The following is a 23,629-nucleotide window of genomic DNA, read 5'->3' as shown; positions in this document are numbered from 1 at the left end:
ATTTATATAAGGTATTGGAATTAACGCGATCATGCGCGTAAAATATTTATTACAATACTTACTTACAATATTTATTTACTAATGTTGCTATCCCGGACTATTGCTGTACCGGCAAACGTTGTTTTACCATATAAATTAATAACGCTATAAAAAAAATAGCGGTTGGTGACAGAAAGGTGAAAATTTAGGGTTGTGTGTATTTTTTAATAGCACATAATAAAAAAAAATTGTGGAAAAAGAAAAAAAAATGTGGTGAGCCACCCTTAACACTTAGGGGTATAAAAATTTGCTATAAACCTATTCTCAGACCTTAAGATTTTATCAAAATCGGTCAAGCCGTTTCGTTGGTATAAACACGAAACCTGTGACACGAGAATTTTATATATTAGATATCGTATAGAATGAAGTCCCTTACTCTGTTTGTCCGCTAAGATCTTTTAAACTACGCTACGGATTTTAATGCAGTTTTTAGCTATAGATACAGTGATTCATGAAGGTTTATATGTATAATACATGTACACCCAAGCGAACGCGGGGCGGGAAGCTAGTATACAATATTACTACCTACTCGCCCCGGCTTCGCCCGGGTGTACATGTATTATACATATAAACCGTCCTCTTGAATCACTCTATCTATTAAAAAAAAACGCTTCAAAATCCGTTGCGTAGTTTTAAAAATTTAAGCATACATAGGGACAGACAGCGACAGCGACTTTGTTTTATACTATGTAATGATTACCGTCAAACAGCTGCAGTATTACGTTTTATGTGGCGTGAATTCCAATACGTTTTAATAAAAACCAGGCGATGCGAAAGTCTTGTAGGTTTAAGAGATATTTTTGAAGTAGATTGTATTCGGCGGACAGAATCTAGTCGGCCTGGAATTATTGAACAATATACTGAACATATGACTGGCCATCAAAATTAAAATGAAATGTTCTGTTGCGTTTCATATAATATATATATATAATATGTGATGGTTATTTATTTACATTTATGTAATTCTTGAAGTATATTATTTATTTTCTAAAATTTATAATAATTTTGGTACTCGAGCATAACCAAATGTGTTATATTTAGTTACTGATGCAGTGCTATTTTATTTGTATAGCGTAATAATAATTTATTTACATTAGAGATATTTGGCTGAAATACATTCTAGAGCATTGTGCATTCTAACAGAAGTGTGCCTACTAAGTCGGTGCCGACTCTTAAATGTATACATACATAACATTTTTTTTCGGACTACTCTAATGCTGTTGGCCGCAGCTGGCCTTTACAGCTTCACCGGACGATAGGGGCGAGTGCAGATGGCACTCCAAACCAAGGAAGGACTTATGGAGCGGCTGAAGGCCAACTTCCGCCTGACGGATACGACTTTAGTCTGAGGGCACCGCTAGGGGTTCGAACCTCGGCTTAGGTCGTCGTAATATCGATCCCCATTTAAATTGGACGGGATCGATCGATCGATCGGTGGGGTATACAATACTAGACAACAATTTCTACATATCTCTGGTCCATTCTTGCTCCACCTACCACTTTCTGTCGTCTCTCCTCTACCCAAAGTTTATAGTCTGTTTTTTAATCCCGGAGACTGAATTGACAGGTGTAAATGTCAAATTTACAAATAATGTTACCACCTACAGCGGGGTAGTGGTGTATTTGTTTTATAAAAAGGGAAATTAGTCTTTATTTAATGAAAAAAAAACTATTTTGATATAAACCATCTCTTTATTAATTTTGTGTTAATGCGTTTTATATAAACACTCGCACATTATTTCTGAATAACCTATAAAAATTAGTCATTAATATCAATTTCCGATAGTGCCACAACCCTATTTAAAAAATGCAAAAACTTCGCAACATCGGAAACGTCAAATTTATCTCCGGGATTAAAAAACAGAGTATAGAAAACCAGACATAAGAGATTGCTTACGCGTTAACGCCTTTTGTACCGTTTTACTTCCATTTGTATTCTTTATAATTTACTTTTGATGCAATAAATGTGTTACCACCACAAGGTCCTAAACCAAAACACAACACTCGTATATATATGGTTTATTGGTCGGTTTCAAATACAGGTACAGGTACAAAAAAATGTTGTTTTTTTTCGGACTACTCTAATGTTGTTGGCCTACAAAAAATGTTATAAAGTAAAATACATAGGGACATTCTATAAAACGAAACAATTAGCGCGTTTTAATTTTGTTACAGCGCCATCTGTTGGCGTTGCACGCAAACACAATTTTTTTTATTGATTACAACTTATTTAAACTCTAACAAAATGAATATTGTGTGCACTGAATTTCAGTCAAATATCCCACGAACATAGTGTTATAATTTAGATCAATTTTCTTTTTTATATGTAACTTGTTTTATTTGTAACTATGATGTATTTGCCTAATATTATACATACTTTGCATTTAACTGTGCATCAGATTTGAAAGTTCAAATCCTAATTAAGGCATGTGTATAATAAATATGACTGACTATGTTTTTCTTTAGATCTAATGTCATATAAGAATATGAAATAAAAATAAATATTATGTACAAAACGCTGTTTATATTTCCACTCTATTTTTTTCCTCCTAGTCAAGCCAGTTGCTCTTGCCTCCAAAACGTCGCCGTCTGTCTGTCCGTCCCTATGTAGGCTTAAATCTTTAAAACTACGCAACGGATTTTGAAGTGATTTTTAAATAGATAGAGTGATGATTGAAGGTGATGATGATGATGATGGTGGTGATGATTCTAGGTTTATATATATAATACATGTACACCCATGCGAAGTCGGGGCGAGTAGCTAGTTATCTATGTTATAAGGTTTCTTAATATTTATATTTTTTTGATAATTGAGTATGGTTTTACAACAAACGACCAGTCTGTTCTAAATCTGTCTGAAAAGATTTAAATGTCGTACAAAACACTTTCTCTGTAAAAATGCTTATTGTAACATTGATAATGTTTTTTTAGAAAATACTTAGCGCTGACAACATTATCTGATATAATACATATACACCCTTGCGAAGTCGGGCCGAGCTGCTACTTATTATTGTGAACGCGAAAGTTTGTATGTTTGTTGCTCTTTCACGCAAAACCTACTGAACTGATATTGATGAAACTACAGTAACATAGTTCACACAACACAACATAGGCTATAATTTAAATATACATTATGTAAATTGGGCGATATACAATGATATGTGTGATGCAGACGAAGTCACGCGGGTCAGCTAGTAGTACATTATTTCAATATAGATAAGTTAGAATTAGTAAAATTTAACGGCGAGGTATGTAGAGAATACGATCCCGACAATTTTTTTTAATCCCGGGATTTCGGGATTAAGGAAAGATGATACCGGGATCCCGGAACCAATTTAGGAATTCAGTGTCAATGAAAAGTCAGTAAATTATTGTCAATCATTCTATTGTTATTTTGGTAATAGGTAATAGTTTCATTGTCATTTTAAAGCTATATTAAACAAAATTTGCTTCTAATTTCATTGAAAACTAATATTTATAGTTTACAAATTGTAATACTTACTAAAAATTATGCTTTGAAGAAATCAATTTTGTTAGACTCACTTAGAGAAACCTAGAAAAATACCCTACTACTATAGGAATGTAAGACAAGTAGGTATGCGAAACCATCGACTTCGACAAATATTGTAATTCTTATCATTGTAGTTCTTACAATACACGTTGCGCTTATAATCAACGAAATATTTGCTACGAAATTCATTTCTCAGATCGCCGTGAAGACGAACTTTGTACACATTCACAGTTCACACACAACGCCATCGCAAACTAATTCAATCAGCTGATTATCCAAGATGGCCGATAAATGTTAAATTGACATTAAGTTTGTTTCGTTTCATGAAATTAATTCGTAAACATTTTGATAATCATACATTTACATAAAATCCCGAGGTATTCGAGACCGAAATTTCGACCGGGATCCCGGGATCAAATCCCCGAGAGGTATGTCAAGGGAGTGAAATAAAAACAATGGTACACATTGAAATTGTTTAATATTATAATTACATTATAAAATAAGAATTATGTTATCGTCAAGATAAAGTGATCGGCTACCAACCAGACACTTGGCTCCAGTTAAAATCCCAAAGTCACAGGTCGAGAGTCGTATTTCGTACACTTGTGCAGCAGTAGGTAGGTACATGATGTGTACCTACAAATAATATGTCTTTAAATGTGTACAAACAATCTTAATATTGTAAACGCTGAGATTGGATGTTTGTTACTCTTACACGCAAAAACTAACTAATTTTTATTGAAAATTAACGCGCGGGCACAGACAGTAACTAAATATTTATTTGTGCATATATTTCGGAATTACAATTAAATTTTTTTGATACATATAAGTATTTGGTGAATCTATACGGAGTGTGGTATGTTTTACTATCAAATATATAAAACGTGTTTAATTACGTGTACGTGTGACGTCACTCATGACGTCATAATCGCACGTGTGCGGCCACCACTATCACTTACGATGTGACACGTTACAAATTTTACATCGAATAGTTTACGTTGGGAAGGAATCTTCAAATCGCTACGACCAGCGATTGGTATGCTTTTTTTACTGTAATAGTCGTGGAGTGTCCGTGTGGGGTGGTGTCGCTAGGCGGAGGATGCGGGCGGGGGCGGCGGCGGAGGCGCCAGGTATGCGGGCGGCGGGGGAGCCCACGGCGGAGCCCCGTACGGCGCGCGCCACCCGCCCGGGACTCCCACGCCCACCATGCCTGTCACAACACCACCATCATATTAGTCATTTAACTCCACTATACACGGTTAGTCGGAAAGGGTATAAGTCGCAATAATATTGAAGTATCTATGGTAACGAACAATTTTTGTTTTCAAGTTTGTCCATGTCATAGACTATTGTTGTCTAGGTAACCAGTAAATCTATACATATAAAATTGAAGTGTCTGTTTGTAATATTGAAATAACCGTTTTTTACTACATACATATGAATATAAATACGGTACATACACCAAAATAACATTTTTTATCATTTTTGTCTGTCTGTCGGTCTGTTTGTTCCGGCTAATCTCTGAAATGGCTGGACTGATTTTGATGGGACTTTTTTTAGCAGGTAGCTGATGTAATAAGGAGTAATTTAGGCTTTTATTTTAGAAAAATAAAATAAAATTCCACGCGGACGAAGTCGCGGAAAAAGCTAGTAAACAATAGAAATGTCTGTATAATTGCTTATTTTGTACATAATTGTTGACGAGGATGGGATGGACCAGTTGCTGTTGGCACCCTGCATACAGCATCTAGGCTAGGTGGAGGTTCTAGGTCCAACCATTTCAGAGATTAGCCGGAACAAACAAACAGACAGACAGACAAAAATTGTAAAAAATGTTGTTTTGGTGTATGTACCGTATGTATATTCATATGCATGTGGTAAAAAACGGTTATTTCAATATTACAAACAGACACTTCAATTTTATTTATATGTATAGATGTATAGATAAAGGTATTTCTCTATCGAAGTTTCGACTAGGTTGCACTAGCCGTGGTCACGAGCTGACTGACTGACTGACTGACAGCTGCTGCCGACTGGTCATGTCGTAGTTCATGTACATGTGCCACTTACCGGCAGGTCGTCCGTCTTGGTTGCCGTTCCAATTCCCTGGCGGCGGCGGCGGCGGCATGTGCGGCGGTCCGTTGGGTGGGCCCATTTTGTTGTCACCCTGGTGGTGCGGGCGGTGGTGGAGAGGTGGCGGCGGAGGTACTGCACTGCCCGGCGGTGGTGGCTGTCCACCTGCACCGCTCACACCTGCACACACCACGGCAGCATGTGCTACATACTCATACAAACTCATACTATAGTCACTAGGCGACTCATACACACTACACTTGATCAGTCAGTTGTCAGTTAAGTTATTATTAATAGTGAAACTGATATAATTTATAACACAAACAGTCATAGTATTTGTGTATTTATTAAGTTAGCTAGTAACTTAATAAATACACAATACTCGCCCCGGCTTCGCACGGGTGTACATATATTATATATATAAACCTTCCTCTTGAATCACTCTGTACGAGCTAGCATCGTACATCAGAGGAGATCAGGTTACCGTACATATGCTCACTTATGCGGGATTGAGCACTATAGACAGTGGATGCATCATCAAAACCGATAATTTCACTGTTACATCACATTATCAGCATTCAAATAAATTAAAGACATCACCAGATATATACTCACCCACAGTCGCACCGATAAACCACATCATTAACATATCTATTCCTCATCACGAGTGGAATGACATATCGAATTCGGAAAGTCAGCAACTCACAGAAATTGGAGAAAGAATTAAGTTCATGAAAGAGAACGAACCCGTACTATCAGATCACATAACTTATCATGACGTACATCACTATACTTTAATTTATATAATTATCGCCGTGATGGTGTTAGTCGGCGTAATCTATACATTGCGTCGATTACGCAATTGGAAGGTCCCTTCGACGAGCACAGCATCGCCGACTGTGGCGGTTGGCATGGCCAGCTCTCCCGCGCCCCAACCCCGTGCGATGGAAACAGCAAACAGTGATAGTGTTAGTGAATGTGACAGTGTAGTCTATCAAACTGTCAAAAAGACATTTGGACGTCCTAAATTGTGCGTGGAAAATAAAGCAACTTCACCACATTTTCGTCCTCAATTTAGTAATTAAATTAGGATGGCTTCAGTTGCTATGATAGTGACCGGATTTCCAGTTCTTGGATGGTGGCGCTGCAAGCGGGCGCTCCCCCGCCATCGATCAGTGTTAGTGTTAGTGTTAGTGTTAGTGTGTGTGTGTGTGTGTGTGTGTAGAAAATAAGTGTAGTGCCCGTGATATCAGTGAATACGAGAGAAAGTGCGCGTGTCTTAGAGCAAAACAGAAGCACATCGTCTGTGCTAAGATCAGTGTACGCCATCCCTAACGCGTATGTGTGTAGAATAAGCCTTCGTGTATTGTATTATATCATCTTGTTAAATCATTCGACTTACTAACAAAATCATTAGCATGCTATCTGTAAGAAACAATTGTACATCATCTTGTAAGTAGTAATTAAGGTCACAACCACAGCATCCCCATTCACATCTTCTTTCGCGCCCGGGAATATGTACAAGCTAGCATCGTACATTATTTCGCAACATTAACATTTTATTTTACATTTCACATTTCATTAAAATCAGTTCGCATTCGGTCATCAAGGACGCCGCGCGTACTCATTACAATCATTAATCAGTTATAGTTAAGTTTCAATATACAGTTTTAATCAAGTTTCTATCAGTATCATTTATCAGTTTTACCTATCAGAATCTTTATAGTTTCGGTACAACCCGAACACGCTCTATCTATTAAAAATAACGCTTCAAAATCCGTTGCGTAGTTTTAAAGATTTATTACGGACAGACAGCGACAGCGACTTTGTTTTATACTATGTAATGATAAGATATGTCTGTTGCTTGTCAGAAAAAGCTAGGAGTAGTTTTATATAGTTACATGTCAATTCAAATAAGACATATTAATAAAGATTGCGTTGCGGGGATCAAACCCACAACCTTTGGCCCAACGCCTGCGATGCGACTGTAGATAGATAGATAGAACTGGAGGGTCGGGCACAGATCCGGTCGCATATGGAATACTGTTCTCACCTCTGGGCGGGAGCACCACAATACCAGCTACTTCCGTTTGATCGCATTCAGGACCGAGCTGCCAGAATCATTGATAATCAACGTCTATGTGACTCGACCCGTTGGCTTTGCGGCGAGATATTGCATCTCTGTCCATTCTCTACCGCATATATTACGGTGAGTGTTCTGAGGAATTGTTCGAATTAATACCAGCTGCTGAGTTTCAACACCGTACCACCCGCCAGAAACTAAAATACCATCCTGATCATCTGGATGAATGGCGGTCCTCCACAGTGCGGTTTTGTAGAAACTTTTTGCCTCGCACAACCACAGTGTGGAATCACTTACCAGCAAGGGGCTGTTGATGAGCCGCTGGCTCGTTTGTCGCCTGTGCTATAAAAAAAATGAACTCACCGAGCCAGGGCGCCGGCTGGCCGTGCATGGGGAACCCGGACGGGGGCAGCGCTGGTGGCCCGCCTCCTGCGGACAGGGACAACGTTAGTATACCGTCTCATAACACACACAGTACTACGACCATTATTATTATTACGTTAGGTCATAAAAAAAAGGAATATTAGTTAAAATAAAAGTCTATTAAAAAATAAGTTCTAATTTTCAGTCTGTCAGTTGTGTTGAGTCTAAGGGAGGCAGGGGCAAGTACCCGGCGCAAGATGGGGTGCGGAGGGCGTGATGTGTGTGTGTATGTGGGGGGGGGGGGGGGGGGGGGGGGGGGGGGGGTCACGTACCGGGCGCGGGCATGATGGGTCGCGGCGGGGGCGCGGGCCCGAAGGACCCCCCGTGGGGGCGGCGGGGCGGCGCGGCGGGCGGGGCCCGGGTGTGTGTGTGTGGGGGGGGGTCACGTACCGGGCGCGGGCATGATGGGTCGCGGCGGGGGCGCGGGCCCGAAGGACCCCCCGTGGGGGCGGCGGGGCGGCGCGGCGGGCGGGGCCCGGGTGTGTGAGTGTGGGGGGGGTCACGTACCGGGCGCGGGCATGATGGGTCGCGGCGGGGGCGCGGGCCCGAAGGACCCCCCGTGGGGGCGGCGGGGCGGGCGGGGCCCGGGTGTGTGTGTGTGGGGGGGGGTCACGTACCGGGCGCGGGCATGATGGGTCGCGGCGGGGGCGCGGCGGGCGGGGCCCGAAGGTGTGTGTGTGGGGGGGGGGTCACCCGGGCGCGTGATGGGTCGCGGCGGGGGCGCGGGCAAGAAGGAACCCCACTTCTGAACTCGAGTCCCCCCGGTCACGGGTGTGTGTGTGTGTGGGGGGGGTCACGTACCGGGCGCGGGCATGATGGGTCGCGGCGGGGGCGCGGGCCCGAAGGACCCCCGTGGGGGCGGCGGGGCGGGCGGGGCCCGGGTGTGTGTGTGTGTGGGGGGGGTCACGTACCGGGCGCGGGCATGATGGGTCGCGGCGGGGGCGCGGGCCCGAAGGAGCCCCCGTGGGGGCGGCGGGGCGGGCGGGGCCCGGGTGTGTGTGTGTGGGGGGGGGTCACGTACCGGGCGCGGGCATGATGGGTCGCGGCGGGGGCGCGGGCCCGCGGACCCCCGTGGGGGCGGCGGTGCGGCGCGGCGGGCGGGGCCCGGTGTGTGTGTGTGTGTGTGTGGGGGGGGGGGGTGGCGCGGGCATGTGGGTCGCGGCGTGTGGGCCCGAAGGAGTGGGGGTGTGTGTGTGTGTGTGTGTGTGTGTGTGTGTGTGTGTGTGTGTGTGTGTGTGTGTGTGGGGGGGGGGTGTCACGTACCGGTGTGCGGTGTGTGTGTGTGCGCGGGCATGATGGGTCGCGGCGGGGGCGCGGGCCCGAAGGACCCCCCGTGGGGGCGGCGGGGCGGCGCGGCGGGCGGGGCCCGGGTGTGTGTGTGTGGGGGGGGGTCACGTACCGGGCGCGGGCATGATGTGGTCGGGTCGCGGCGGGGGCGTGGTGTGTGTGTGTGTGTGTGTGTGTGGGTGTGTGTGTGTGTGTGGGCCCGGGTGTGTGAGTGTGGGGGGGGTCACGTACCGGGCGCGGGCATGATGGGTCGCGGCGGGGGCGCGGGCCCGAAGGACCCCCCGTGGGGGCGGCGGGGCGGCGCGGCGGGCGCGGGCCCGGGCGCGGCCTCCCCCAGCTCGGCCATGAGTGAGAGGTACTCCTCGTCGATCTTGGCGCGGCTGGCGTGCGCGGGAGGCCCGGCCTGCCCCGGGCGCTTGGCGCGGCAGTCCCGGGCGATGTGTCCGGCGCCGCCGCACGACGAGCACACGATGCTGTTGGTCACGTTCGGCTTGTCCGGGCACTGCGCACACGAACCACGTGCGTTATCAATCTTACATCACCGAGTCTTTGCCGTGCGTAAGGTTAGACAGTACGCTGATACTGATACTGCTAGATTGGTCTATTTTAGTTATTTTCATACTTTACTCTCTTATGGAATATTATTATGGAGAAAAGCGGCAGATATTAAAAATAAAAGGCACTAATTTATTTAGGCTCAAATATAAAAACACAATAAGATTAAATCAGTCATAGTCATAAGAGCAGACCAGTCCCTACAAGCGGCACTCCTTCACGAGTATTACGGATGAGCCAGCTATCACTGCGCTCGACCATATTTTAGGGAGCCCAATGACCCGGAGATAGGTGGTGAGAGATGGCAGTAGTTATACTAACGAGCCAGGTCTTGTGGTCTGTGGCGGTGCAGTTGGCGCAGCGTACTGCGTCGTTCTCCCGCAGCGTGCCGTTGAGCTGCGCCAGCTCCCGGAGCTGCATCCGCCGCAGGTCGTTCTGCCCCTCCGGCACCTCCACACCCTGACGGATCACCTCCTTGATCTACAAACAAACGAACAATACCCACCATCACTAACGTTCAAGAGTACGCTGTACTTACCAATTACATTATAATAGTTAAAAGGTTGTAAGTTTTCAAATAATATGAAAGTCACTTTCTAGATTTCAAATTATTTAGTTTTCGGTTAGGGGATAGTATTGTAAATAATTTTAAAATATGGACAGAAGTTCCAAAGTCCACGGTGCCAGTTGGCGGCGACGGTTGTGACAGAGAAATAGAAATAGAGAGAGAGAGTGAAGGAGATGGGAGAGGGAGGGGAGAGAGAGAAGAAGGGAGATAGGGGGAGAGAGAGGCTATGATGTAGTTGCAACGGCCAGCAGTCGGGGGTGAGGTTGTGGAGACGGTGAGGAGGGTGGGAGCCTACCTTTTCGACGGCTTTCTTGACGCAGTCTGCGTTGGTGGCGGTGATGTAGGCGTGCAGTGGCTCGTCCTCGCCGGGCAGCGGTTGTCCGTCCTTGCGTCCCACTTTGCCTTCCTTCACGGATCCCTTGCCGCGGATTATTATCTTCGCGCCGGTTTCCTTCTCCATCGCTACATGAAGAACAATCATTTTGGTGGTGAACTCAGTCTCACCTATTTCACTGTGCAAGCTTGCTTTGAGAGCTGTTTCGGTTGTTGGGTTGATTAGGGTAGAAAAATTTAAGGACGGAAATTGACATCCTATAGTCTATAGTATATTTTTTATAGTGTTAGGCTTTTGTAGCCTAGTACTGTAATTTTTTTTTCTTTCAAACAGTCAAATATTTTTAAATACAATAGGTATTTAATCCACTTAATTAATTAAATCTGGGGGTAGCATCAACAAAACCAGAGTCGTTCGTTGTACGTCGCGTCGAGCACACGCAAATCAGTATATCCGCGAATCAACGTAAACGGAACCATCAGCCGCAATCTCCACGCAATCATCTTATCAGTATATCATCCAGTGAAAATCATCGTAGTATTGTGCGTGTTTAAAGTGAAACGGCTACACGTATATAAGACCTACACGCGGGGACGACACGAACCAGGTTTGTCCTTAGCGTCCCTTTTTTACCCAACAGTGTTTGTTTTATGATATACTAGCTACTCGCCCCGGTTTCGCCAGAGTGTACATGTATTATACATATAAACCTTCCTCTTGAATCACTTTATTTATTTAAAAAACTGCTTCAAAATCAGTTGCGTAGTTTTACAGATTTAAGCATACATAGGGACGGACAGACAGCGACAGCGACTTTGTTGCATACTATGTAATGATGACACCATAAAAAAGTCACAAAGTCATTTGTGACAAATAAATTTTATAGAACTAGTTGAGAACATTCCGTGTAGGTATGATACAATTGTAAGAGCGTTGTACACACAACACTCTGAATATCCTATTGAAATAGAAATAATCTTTATTCAATAAACTTAATATAACCACTTTTGAATAGTCAAGTTCTTGATTCTACCGCTCATTCGGGACACAGACTCATCACAAGAATAATGAGCAAGAAACTTGTGTTGCTCTTTTAAATATATATTGTTTTAATTATATTTACATTAACAAAAATTAGACATGCGACAATCAACATGAAAACCGCTACGCACTTAATCTCTGTTCAATCAGATAACATTGTCAGCACTATGAATTTTAAGTTAGATTCTACTAAAACATTATTATCATTTGTAAATTCCTCAATTTTATAGTAAGCTTTTTTACAAAGAAAACATTTTATAAGACATTTGGATTTATTTTTCTGGCAAACTGAGTACAGACTCTGACAGTTTGTTGAATTACTAACTATCGTCAAATTATAAAACTGTTTTTTTTTTTATTAAAATATGAGCACGCTTGACCGCAATCTCACCTGATGTTAAGTGATGATGTGGTCTAAACTGTTACACGCAAGCTCAAATAATGCCTTCACTCTTGATTTGAAAGACCCAATGTTGTAAGAGGCAGGAAAAATAGATGCTAGTAGAGAGGTCCACTCCTTAGCTGCTCGCATAAGGAAAGATGATGCAAAACCGTTAGTTCGAGCAGCTGGGATGTCAATAGTGTAGGCGTGGAGCCGCTCTCTACGTCTTGTTGTACGTTGATGGAACGGTGCTGGAGGAATGAGGTTGTGCAGTTCTTCTAGTTGAGAATGGTCCGTGTAGATGAGAATTGTCAGAGCGTTGTACCTTTGAGTGTATTTCCCCGCGGTCCTATGAGCAGTCCCACGAAGTTGATGTCGGGGTGCTCCTCCTGCGGGATCATTACTTTATCATGCACGCGGATGATCGGCGGCCTGCAACACAACACAACACAACACTCGTATCAGTTGGGTGCATGTCAATAATTATTCATGCACGGGATTTTCATTTAATGTTAGACATAGACACCTATATAAATATACATTGTAAATAAACTGGCTTTAAAAAAGTAATTCAATTGAGTTTCTTGCCAGTTCCTCTCAATTGGATCTATATACTGAACTGGACGGTAGGGAAAAAAATATAACATAAAAAACATGAATAAATTATTTTTTTTATTTTAAATTTAAAGCAAGTAAAATTACAGGCATATTACCTCGATTCTCAGGAATGACAAAGTATGGGTAACATATACACTTTGTGAACTCCATAGCGATGTCTATGCTAGCCACTGCCAGAGATTGTCAGGTCTGGCAGTTTGTTGTTAAACCTTATGCAATTCCCATAAAATGATTTACTAACTTTCGTCAAACGTAACGTTACGTAAGCTTCTATTAAAATCAGTAACTTTTTTGAAACTGTCACTATTTTTCCTGCCATATATGATAATAATAATAATTTCAGGACAATTCACACAGCGCCATCTAGACCCAAGTTAAGCTAGCTAAAGCTTGTGTTATGGGCGCTAGATAACTGATACATATACATAGATATTTTTTTGTAAATAAATACATATTATACATAGAAAACACCCAGACCGATACAAACAATCATACTCATGAATACAAACGTTCGTGCCGTGCGAGGAATCGAACCCGCGGCCGTCGGTCGTAAAGCGGTGTGCTAGACCTCTAGACCGCCGAGGTCATCAACTAACTACTTTCGTAAATATATTAAGAAGCAACTGTGCGGATATTTGCGAATGCTTTGTGAACTTGAAGTGATATGCGGGTGTAAGCTACTACACCTACTTGTAGTCCGGCGGCGGCTTGAACTCAGGGTTGATCTGCTGCATGCGCTGCACGAGGCGGTGCCGCTCCTCCTCCAGCTTGCGGCGCGTGCGGTACTCGCGCGTGTTGAGTCGCTTGCCGTCGGTCGAGTAGATCGGCTCCGGCGACGGCGACCTGCGCAACCACCGCCATCTCTCAACACCGCGCCCCGCACCCACCCACGCGGACCACAATCGACACCTGCCTCCCACGCTCCACCAATATCGTGGTACAGACGATTTAGTGCAAAACAGCATTTACTATATTCTTAAATAAGAGTTAATTTTGATTGTTTTGCTCGTATTTTAAAATCATAATTATTCATTTTTAACTAATACAAAAATAATCGCTTTAAGACAGTTACTATGTGAATATTTTCAGTACAAGGCAGTTGTCGATTATGCTCCTGTGTACATACGTACTACGTGCACACATTTTCTCAACTTAATAATTCTGTAAGTTGCCGACTCGTTCACATACATGAATAGTTTTGTAATCGAATTAATATCTGTGCATATAGAATTAAAAAAAACTGTAGTGATACGTCAATGTGTGCACGTAGACCGGTATGTAAAGTGAATATAGTATATTATATTGTGAAGTGAACGTGTTTGTCGGCGCCGCTGGCCACAACGTGACGCGAGCCTGTCCTATCTACAACGAACCTATCTACAACACCTTGAGAAAAAAAATATTTAATTCAGTTAGCTCAACCTGAAATTTTAATTTATTATCGTTAGCCCTGAAAATAATTGCGTTATATAAATGGCCGTGGCTGAAAGAATTTATTATTAGATTTATTTGTATTAGATTATTGTGTTGCAGTGAGATTGTAACCTGCAAACATGAAGAAAACGGCGCATTAGTAGTTCCGGTACCGACACCGTCGGAAACGAGTGCAGCCCTGCTACCTACTGGCGCTGTGTGGCCAGCCACTGCCGGTGACACGTCTGCCGATATCCGACCGGCAGTGTTGCCATGGTTGTTTGGTATTCCCCAAAGTTATGTTCAAAACACAGGTATTTAATCCTAACAATGAATTGTACTTATTGACCTCTTTTTAGGCCCTTTATTCGGTAACTTTTCTTTTGTATCCTGATAATTTCAGTTTTCAAAATCAATAGTGTTTTTTAATTCGCTCGATATACAACAGTTCTTAATTTTTATACTTGGTTACACTGGTACGTCTGTGAAATGACCTACTGTTTTTATTTCTAGCGCATTGATTCACTTCTTGTTCGAAGCGGTTTTAACCCGAAGACTTCTGTTCTAGATTTTTTAAGACAAAAACTTCCCAAAATCCCTCACTTCAATCCACTACATTTCTATCTCCCAAATTTCCCTTAATCGTCATATAAACCTCCTAAATCTGGGGGAATACCTCTAATCTGGCATCACTGCGGCCCACCTGCTCACCACGTCTACACTTACGATACCCTTGTTTAACAACTGTCATGTGATCACATTATATTAATGTGTATTATAATGAATAAACTGCTCTGTTCATAATTTTATATGTTAACAGTGCTTGGTGTCCTGCAAACAAAATTCGTTAGCGGCTATTATTTAACTGGCCATAGAATATGTATATAAATTTAGCGATATTTTTACACAAGTCAGAGGTCCTAATATATCAATATATCCATATACTAAAATATGGTTAAACTGACTTAAAAAAATTGCTATTAAACGCCATTAAACGCGATTTTTTTATTATAGTATATATTTAAATTGAGCGACACGACCTCCTCATGGCGTATAAAGTATTCATTATTAATATTATCAATGTGAAAATGTGTTTACTCATTTGTTACCTTGTCTACTCGAGGTGAAATGTATTTTAATAAAATTTGGCAGAGTTTCATAGAGCAGCATAAGCTACATCCAATCCTGGCGACGCGAGGTCGCGGATAAAACTATTGGTACAAATAAAACCTCGTGTGTGGTAGTGGAGGCGCGGGCGGTAGCGTAGTATGAATGGTGCAAACCTCTCCTCGATGTTGGCGGGGATGCCGAGGTCCCCGGAGCGCAGCTTGCGGCTCACCTCCTCGATCTGCAGCTGCACTGCAAGGGAACGGGTTAGCCACCGCGCGGCCATACGCGCACATTAGAATACTGACCGCTTACTGCACTTACACTACACTACATCACTCTCCTCATACATCATAAACATATATCGATATCATGTCAACATATCCTGAAAAGTCAGCTACATGTTTATACAGTTATATGCTGATCAATAACCCTGTAAAACATAATATATATCGAAGCTGAAATAAAAATAAATTTCGTATAATCAAATGGGGATCAAAGATTATTGTAACGCACAACATTCATTAATTAATTAAAAAAAATAAAAATTAAACATAATAATTAAAAAATAATTTATCTGTTAATAATAAAAGTTGATATTATTAATACCTACCGCGGACCATAAGTTGATGATGGGATGGGTGATGAAGTCGAGTCAATTGGCCCATCATGACAAATCCACAAATAGTCATCACCAACTAGGCCAACTATTTAGACGTGCCTTAGTTTATGCTTCGTCTAATATTTAGGAAGAAAGCGACTGTTAGTAATCGGGACCTCGGGGTCCCACTACCAGCAATGTAGTTAAATTTCCACGAGCCTTGCCTTTGAGCCTTGGAAGCCCTAGTATTTACTACCTAATGAACCCGTCACGATGGGCCAACTGCACGTCAGTTCAATCTTATACTGCGCTTTGCATTATTATTGATTTAACTTCATAAACACCTTTTTTATGATAATTACAAACTGAACCCTGAATCCAAAGCCCTATTACATGTAGATATTAACAAAACCAAAAATGTTCCGATGTCTTAAAACAATACCAATTTTTGTAAGAATAAAATGATAATTTCTTTAATACTTCAAGTGTTTTTCATTTCATATTACTTTATTAAACTATATTAAATTAAAAAGCAGTGTAACATATAAGAAGAAGAGTATATTGACAATGAAAATGCTCAAATTGAAATCAAATTGATATAATATGCCAAAAGATATTCTTGAGTACGGTAAATTCAAACTCAAATGTTACATCAGTCAGTAGTGTTGTAGAAACAAATACCAAAATCACACTTTCTTATATTAAACTTGATTTCTATTTGGTCTCGATTCAAATGTGTTCACAGTTACTCTGCTTATATGTATAATAATATATAAATATGTATCAATAGGTAATAGTTTCAATTTTAAATTGAAATAATACAGAAAAAATGGGAAAATTATTAGTAATGACCTAAACTTAAATTTAAATACTTATAAATATACTTTATATATATATTAATAATATATTACAAGAAACAGAAATATAAATGGTTGACTTAGTAATCCGTTTTTTCCACTGCTGATCAATCAAGTAGTACATAATCTTGGCATATATTTTTACTGAATATAATTAAATTTATTTTTTTTAAACGTTCGTCTGTAAAATGCCGTTGTTTCGGTGCACTATAAAAGTTTAGTGTGTTCTGCGGAACTATTTAAGACACAGTCGACTAAATCTTGCGACTCGTACCAGATCGTTCGCCGAGAAAGAACAGATCACAGTCAGAGAAGGGGCATCGAAGAGATGAGGGGCGGAGGGGCGGAGGAGATACTCACGGAGGTACTGCTCCTCCTGGTCGCGGGTGAGCGAGGACGGCAGCACGGTGGGCAGGCCCGGGATGAAGGTCTTGTCGTGCTCGGAGCCCGTCCAGCGCGTGCGTCTCCGCCGCGCGCGCCGCTCCGCCGCCGTCTCCCCGGGCGGGCCTGCACCCACACGTACCACACGATCTTATTTCTCACATAGGGACTGCCGTTTTTTTATTGTTAACTAGTTACTCGCTCCGGCTTCGCATGGGTGTTCACAACATTGCAAAATGGCGGACTTCTGACTATGGAGCATAGATATAATTGTAGAGTTATGGATAACTTATAAATTAAATGTCTTTAAAACTTTAAACGAAGACATAATGAGTGAAATGTCGTGCGAAATGTTAATCACAAAAAAAGGAAAATGACAAAGGACGTGACGGTTTGATTCAAATTCAAAAATCATTTATTCATGTAGGACATTTTATCCGCTTATGAACGTCAAATTTTTTATATTATAATTTTTTCCCTACCGTCCAGTTCAGTATATAGATCCAATTGAGAAGAACTGGTAAGAAACTAAATTGAATATTCTTTTCAAGGCCAGTTTATTTATATAGGTGTATATGTCTAACATTGAATGAAAATTCCGTGCATGAACACCTATCGGCATGCAGGGTCGTCATTACAAGTACGGGTAATGGTGGAGGGCGTGGACGTACCTTGTCCGTCGTCGTGGTCGTCGTCGGGGTGGTAGTCGTGGTGCGCGGGCTTGTCGCGGTACCTCGACTCGGAGCGCGCCTGGAGGAGCTCCAGCTTCTGCTGCACGGAGGTGGGCGGCGGGATGGCGGTGGCGGCCGACAGCGCGGCGGCGGCGGCCGCGGCCGGCTGCACCGGGGCTGCCATGCGGCGCTGCGCCACGAACGTCTGCACACACCGCACGCTCCGGCTCGTAACCACGGACATGATACACATTTTTTTTTATACTACTATGGTCGCAGACAGGCATACGGCCCATCTGATGGTAAACGGTTACCGTAGCCTAAGAACGCCTGAAACACTAGGGGTATCACGTGCGCGTTGCCGACACTTAAGAAACCTTAATATACCCTTCTTTGTAGTCTCGCGAGAAAACCTTGGCAGAAAGTTCATTCCACAATCTAAGTGTACGCGGGAGGGAGCTCCGTAGCCACCTTCACACGACACGTGAAAATGCACGGAAAACCAGCGAGCGCCATCGTCAATGATTACATTTCGTTACACAGTATAAAACAAAGTCGCTGTCGCTGTCTGTCCGTCCCAATGTATGCTTAAATCTTTAAAACTACGCAACGGATTCTGAAGCATTTTTTTTAATAGATGGAGTGATTCAAGAGGAAGGTTTGTATATATAATACATGTACACCCGCGCGAAGCTGGGATGAGTAGCTAGTAACAAATATTTCACTTCCGATTCAAAAGTGAAGGGACGTACGTCTAAAGGTAGGTAATTGGTGGGAACAGGATTTTTATTCATATGTTTTTTTTATTAACCTCTAATGGTACGTAGCCGCCACCGCCATCGTGGTCATCGACCATTAAAAAACCTTTAATATAACATTTTCTTATGATTAAGATGTGCTACAGTGTAAACTTCTGATACAAACTTCCGATGTTAAACACAAGGCTTACAATGTTGTAATGTTATAAATACAAATATATGCACTAATATGTATATATATACAGGGTGTAAGGGACAGGTTGGGCAAAACGAAAACAGCTGATTCAGATGAATGGTCTGAATCAGATGGCAAAGTATTTTCCCACCGGAAATGCACCACAGCCATATAATTAACGATTCTTGGTTTTAACGCCGCGCAATGTGATTTTACAACGAGAAGTATCGCGGTGACACGTCAGTTCAGAACTGATCAGCGCGGGGAAGGATTTTAAATCGAATTACATTGATGTTTTATGGTATTTTATATTATTTCGCTATGAAATATCATTATTTCTTTATATTATTACATAATATCATAGTTCACATGATTTTAAAAGAAAAAAAAATATTAAAAAAATTCAGGAAAGAATTTCCACTGGTTTTCAGTTCAGAATAATGGTCGGAATTCAGTTTCAGTTTTTGCCAACCTGTCCCTCACACCCGGTATATACCAGACAGGGGCAACACGTCAGCGTACATAACTAAATAAATCCACTATTTATATTATTAACACTATTTAATGTTTCACGTGCACTAGCCGAGGTCACGAGCTGACCACGGCTAGTGCAACTTAGTCGTAACGTCGAGATAGGTACATACCTTTATTTGCCATAAAATTAGTTCGTGTTAAGACCCGGTTAATAATATAAATAATGTATATTAAAGACGAAAGTTTAAAAAAAACTAAATAAACCCACGTAAATCATTACTTCGAAAACTAGCAATACAGTTAACAAAAACATTTGCTTACCATAAAATTTATATATTTCTATAAAACAAAACAAATTATTTAGAATGCGTCCACAATTAAAAATTAAATGAGATTAAATGAGACATTATTTTGAGTAAAATTAGAAATGGATTTGACAATATCAAACTTGATAAAATTAAATATTACTAGTCTATGCCTAAAATAAATATATTACCTTTCTTTCGTTATCATTGTGCTGGAAGTACACAATATCAAATTTATAAATAATGAACAAATATATTCTAAAGTATGCGAAATGTCTTGACAATTATTTCGCAACGAATATTTTGATACAAACGTACCTAATAAATAACATAAACAAACAACAATCAAAGGAGGATTTAAACTTATTAACTTATATTTATTAGCTATTGACGACCTCGGTGGTTTAGCACACCTCCCTACTTAGATGGTTGCGGGTTCGATTCCTTGATTAGTACAAACATTTGTATTCATGACTATCATTTTACATGTTTTCTGTTTTTTTTGACAATTCACACAGCGCCATCTAGTTATAGTTAAGCTACGTAAAAATTGTGTTATGGGTACTAGATAACTGATAAATACATAAATATATTTTTTTATTTTATTTTTTGTAAATACATATATACATATTATATATAGAAAACACCCAGACCGATGCAAACAATCATACTCATTAATACAAATGTTTGTGCCGTGCGAGAAATCGAACCCGCGACCATCGGAAGTAAGGCGGTGAGCTAAACCGTTAGACCACCGAAGCCGTCAAAATTTATGTACGTATTTTAAAAATAAATGTATGCATTTGTATCAGTTTATCACTGTTTAGCTTGGGATTAGTGGGTGTTGTGTGAATTGGCCTGTAAAATTATTACTTTATGATTTTTTTTATTACCTGGTAATAATGTAGATTGTATATATGAATGTAGATATTGTTATATATGTATATGTACCTGAGCTACGGCAGCAGCGGCTAGGATGGCGGCCTGTGTGGCGGGGTTGATGGTCGCGGTGCTGGTCACCTGGCGAGCGGTGGCCTTGGTCGTTGTGCCCACCATCTGGTCCAACAATGCGATTGTGCCATCCCTGTACACAAGTGTTAGTCACCAGTTAATCACTACTACTATTATTAATCATATTTATTGAGCAAAGCCTATTACTTACTAAACGATTACTTGAATGAATAGAATAGAAAATTCTTTATTCAAATAAACTTAATTTAAGCACTTTTCAATAGTCATAACATTTTTTTTAATCTACCGCTCATTAGGAAAGCTGTCTCATCACAAGAAAAACGTGCAAAAATACTTGTGTGTTGCTCTTTTAAATAATCCTTGTAAGTTCATATTTTTCAAGTCGAAACGTGTGAATACAAACTACCAACTAGCACTAATTTATTAGGGTCAAATATAAGATTAAATCAGTCGTAGTGATAAGAGCAGATCAGTCCCTACAAGCAGCACTCATTCACGAGTATGACGTATGAGCCAGCCATCACTGCGCTCGTCCATATTTTAGAAAGCCCAATGACAGTAGTTGTTCATGTACGGGATTTTCATTTAACGTTAGACAGACACCTATATAAATATACATTTAAATAAAGTGGCTTTTAAAATAAAAGTAATTCAATTGAGTTTCTTGCCAGTTCTTCTCAATTGGATGTATATATTGTACTGGACGGTAGGGAAAAAATTATAACATAATAAATTTGATGTTTATAAGCAGCTAAATTGTCCTATATGCATAAATGTTATTTTTATTTGAATTTGAATTAATGCTTGCATCTATGAACAAGTGCAAAATACATGATTTCACTTGTTAAGGTGGTTAAAAATACTTGTTTAAAATTAATATTATTTACTCAGCTGAGCCGTACTGCAAATATAAATGGAATTGAAAAAGTTACATTATACTATTGTAATAAGACTTTCTTTTCAATACTTTAACTTGTTATGACATTGATGCAGTCGACTATGAAGTAAAAGCTGTACTAAGAAGAATTTATATAAATAGTTTCAGTAGCTATTTCTGAATAATCCACTTCAAGTGATTGTATTTATTCAGATTTTTGTTTTTTAAGCTTTATTTTTCGATATAAATAAAATTTCTATTATATATTTTAAGTTTCATTAATTTGGTTTCTTTATATATGGTCCCATGTGAGTAGAAGTCAGCTCCGACTTTCAAGTATATATATTTAGTTTAATTCCTCCGACCTTCTCCAACTTGCTCCATGATTTTCTAGTTCTAGGCTACACTCATCCAAATTTCTCGATTTATTTCTTTGATGTCACTGGATCATCTTTTTCTCTGTCAACCTAGTTTTCCCTGACAGTCCTAGTCATTTTGTTAATTCACTCTCCAACAAATTTATTCATTTATACTTAGAATATAAAAAACTTCTCCAACATGCTCCATGATTTTCTATTTGTAGCTAAGTAATCCAAATTTCTCCTGCTATTCTTTGATATCACTGGAACATCTTTTTCTCTGTCAATCTGCTCACCTTTTACCTGACAATCCTAGACATTTTGTTAATTCACTCTCCAACAGATATTCAGTAATATATAGAATATAAAAAACTTCACCAACATGCTCCATGATTTTCTATTTGTAGCTAAGTCATCCAAATTTCTCTAGCTATTCTTTGATATTACTGGACCATCTTTTTCTCTGTCAACCAAATCCCCTTTTTGTTATATCACCCTCCAACAAATTTATTCAGTTATACAGAGAATACAAAAAAAGAAAGAATTAAAACTGTAACCTGTCTTTAGACTTTCTCCCGCGGCTGCGACTCCTGGAGTGTGACTGGCTTCTACTCCTCTTCTCCTTGTGACGGTCTCGACTACGACTGCGCTCCCTGTCTTTATCTCTGTAAATATTGTATAGACAAAGTTAACACTCTTAAACAACACTGATGTCATGATGGGAGAACACAATTGGTGTGAAATTGTTATCACTACCTGAAATTGCAGTTGATTATGAAGTGATCCCATTCCAATGGTAGGACAATGAAAACAACATGGATAATGGTCAATTAGCCTATAGCGGTGAATTTACACAATATGTTCCAAATAGACCATCTGAAAGTCAATTTAGTATCTCCATTGCTCACAATGCAGCCAATAGCATTAATTAACTTACAAGATTATGTTTTTATTAGTAATAAACAATTTTATAAGTAACCTCTTGGAACGATGGCTGCGGTCTCTATCGCGGCCCCTGTCGCGGTCTCGCCCTCTGTCCCTCTCTCTGTCTCTGTCCCTGTCCCTGTCCCGGTCCCTGTCCCGATCCTTGTCACGATCCCTGTCGCGGTCCCGATTCTTTTCGCGATCCCGATCCTTGTGGCGATCACGGGAGCGACTCCGGTCACGGTGTCTCGAACTCATATTCACACACGTAAACTAGCACAAGTCAACAAGTTGTACTCCCACGTTAAACAACACTAATCACTTCTATTTGCTGAATTTAATATAACGAACAATGCTCAAGTATAACACTTGTGTTTAAGGAATAACTTCTCTATTTATATTACAAGGAAATTAGAATAATTAATGAAATAATGATAAGCAAACAGATAATTATACAAAAGTAGAGAATAAGCCAAGAACTCAGAATAGAGTACAGCACAGATCAGGGCCTCACATGTCAAATGCATGTCACACAGATAAAAATATTTTTATCTGTGTGTTAATGACATTATAACATATTAGCGCCATCTCGTATAGCTTTGCGTAAACTATTCTGCGTTAAGTTGTAGATTTCATTTGCTATAAGTCACTGTCGTTACTTTACAAAATATTCCTTTCGAATTATTTAGTAATGGCCACAAATCATACGGATTTCTCGCCACGAAACGACAATCTCACATTCTACTTTCAGTTGCACTAGTATAATGTTTCATAATGTCGCGACATAATTCTGAGACTGTATCACAAATTTTTAATAATGTATCATAATTTTCTGAATCAA

The 23,629-nt window shown here is 40.7% G+C and overlaps 1 protein-coding gene across 1 annotated transcript; it reads right to left on the bottom strand.

The window, feature by feature from the left end:
* Window positions 1-3,475: 3,475 nt before the first annotated feature.
* On the bottom strand, window positions 3,476-23,290 carry LOC131848656 (splicing factor 1). The gene is made up of 14 exons (XM_059198577.1): window positions 22,844-23,290; window positions 22,422-22,529; window positions 20,608-20,740; window positions 17,945-18,149; window positions 17,253-17,399; window positions 15,611-15,686; window positions 13,605-13,757; window positions 12,622-12,728; window positions 10,835-11,001; window positions 10,293-10,451; window positions 9,648-9,918; window positions 8,070-8,135; window positions 5,621-5,803; window positions 3,476-4,760 (listed from the first exon to the last, which is right to left on the bottom strand). The coding sequence occupies exons 1-14, from the start codon at window positions 23,044-23,046 to the stop codon at window positions 4,639-4,641; spliced, it is 2,100 nt and encodes a 699-aa protein (XP_059054560.1). The 5' UTR covers window positions 23,047-23,290; the 3' UTR covers window positions 3,476-4,638.
* Window positions 23,291-23,629: the final 339 nt, after the last annotated feature.

Source organism: Achroia grisella, unplaced genomic scaffold (assembly GCF_030625045.1).
Source record: "Achroia grisella isolate CSIRO2021 unplaced genomic scaffold, CSIRO_AGI_Agris_v1 utg567, whole genome shotgun sequence".
Classification (NCBI taxonomy): domain Eukaryota; kingdom Metazoa; phylum Arthropoda; class Insecta; order Lepidoptera; family Pyralidae; genus Achroia; species Achroia grisella.
Note: the sequence above shows the minus strand (reverse complement) of the source record. Positions and strands in the feature narration are given on the sequence as shown.

Bases quoted from the DNA above. Each gene is read 5' to 3' on its own strand.
- LOC131848656 (XM_059198577.1), bottom strand. From the start codon at position 23,046: ATGAGTTCGAGACACCGTGACCGGAGTCGCTCCCGTGATCGCCACAAG. The intron at 17,400-17,944 runs GTACGTCCACGC...GTGTGGGTGCAG, and splicing joins CGACCACGACGACGGACAAG to GCCCGCCCGGGGAGACGGCG. The intron at 13,758-15,610 runs GTTTGCACCATT...GTGGTTGCGCAG, and splicing joins CCCGCCAACATCGAGGAGAG to GTCGCCGTCGCCGGAGCCGA.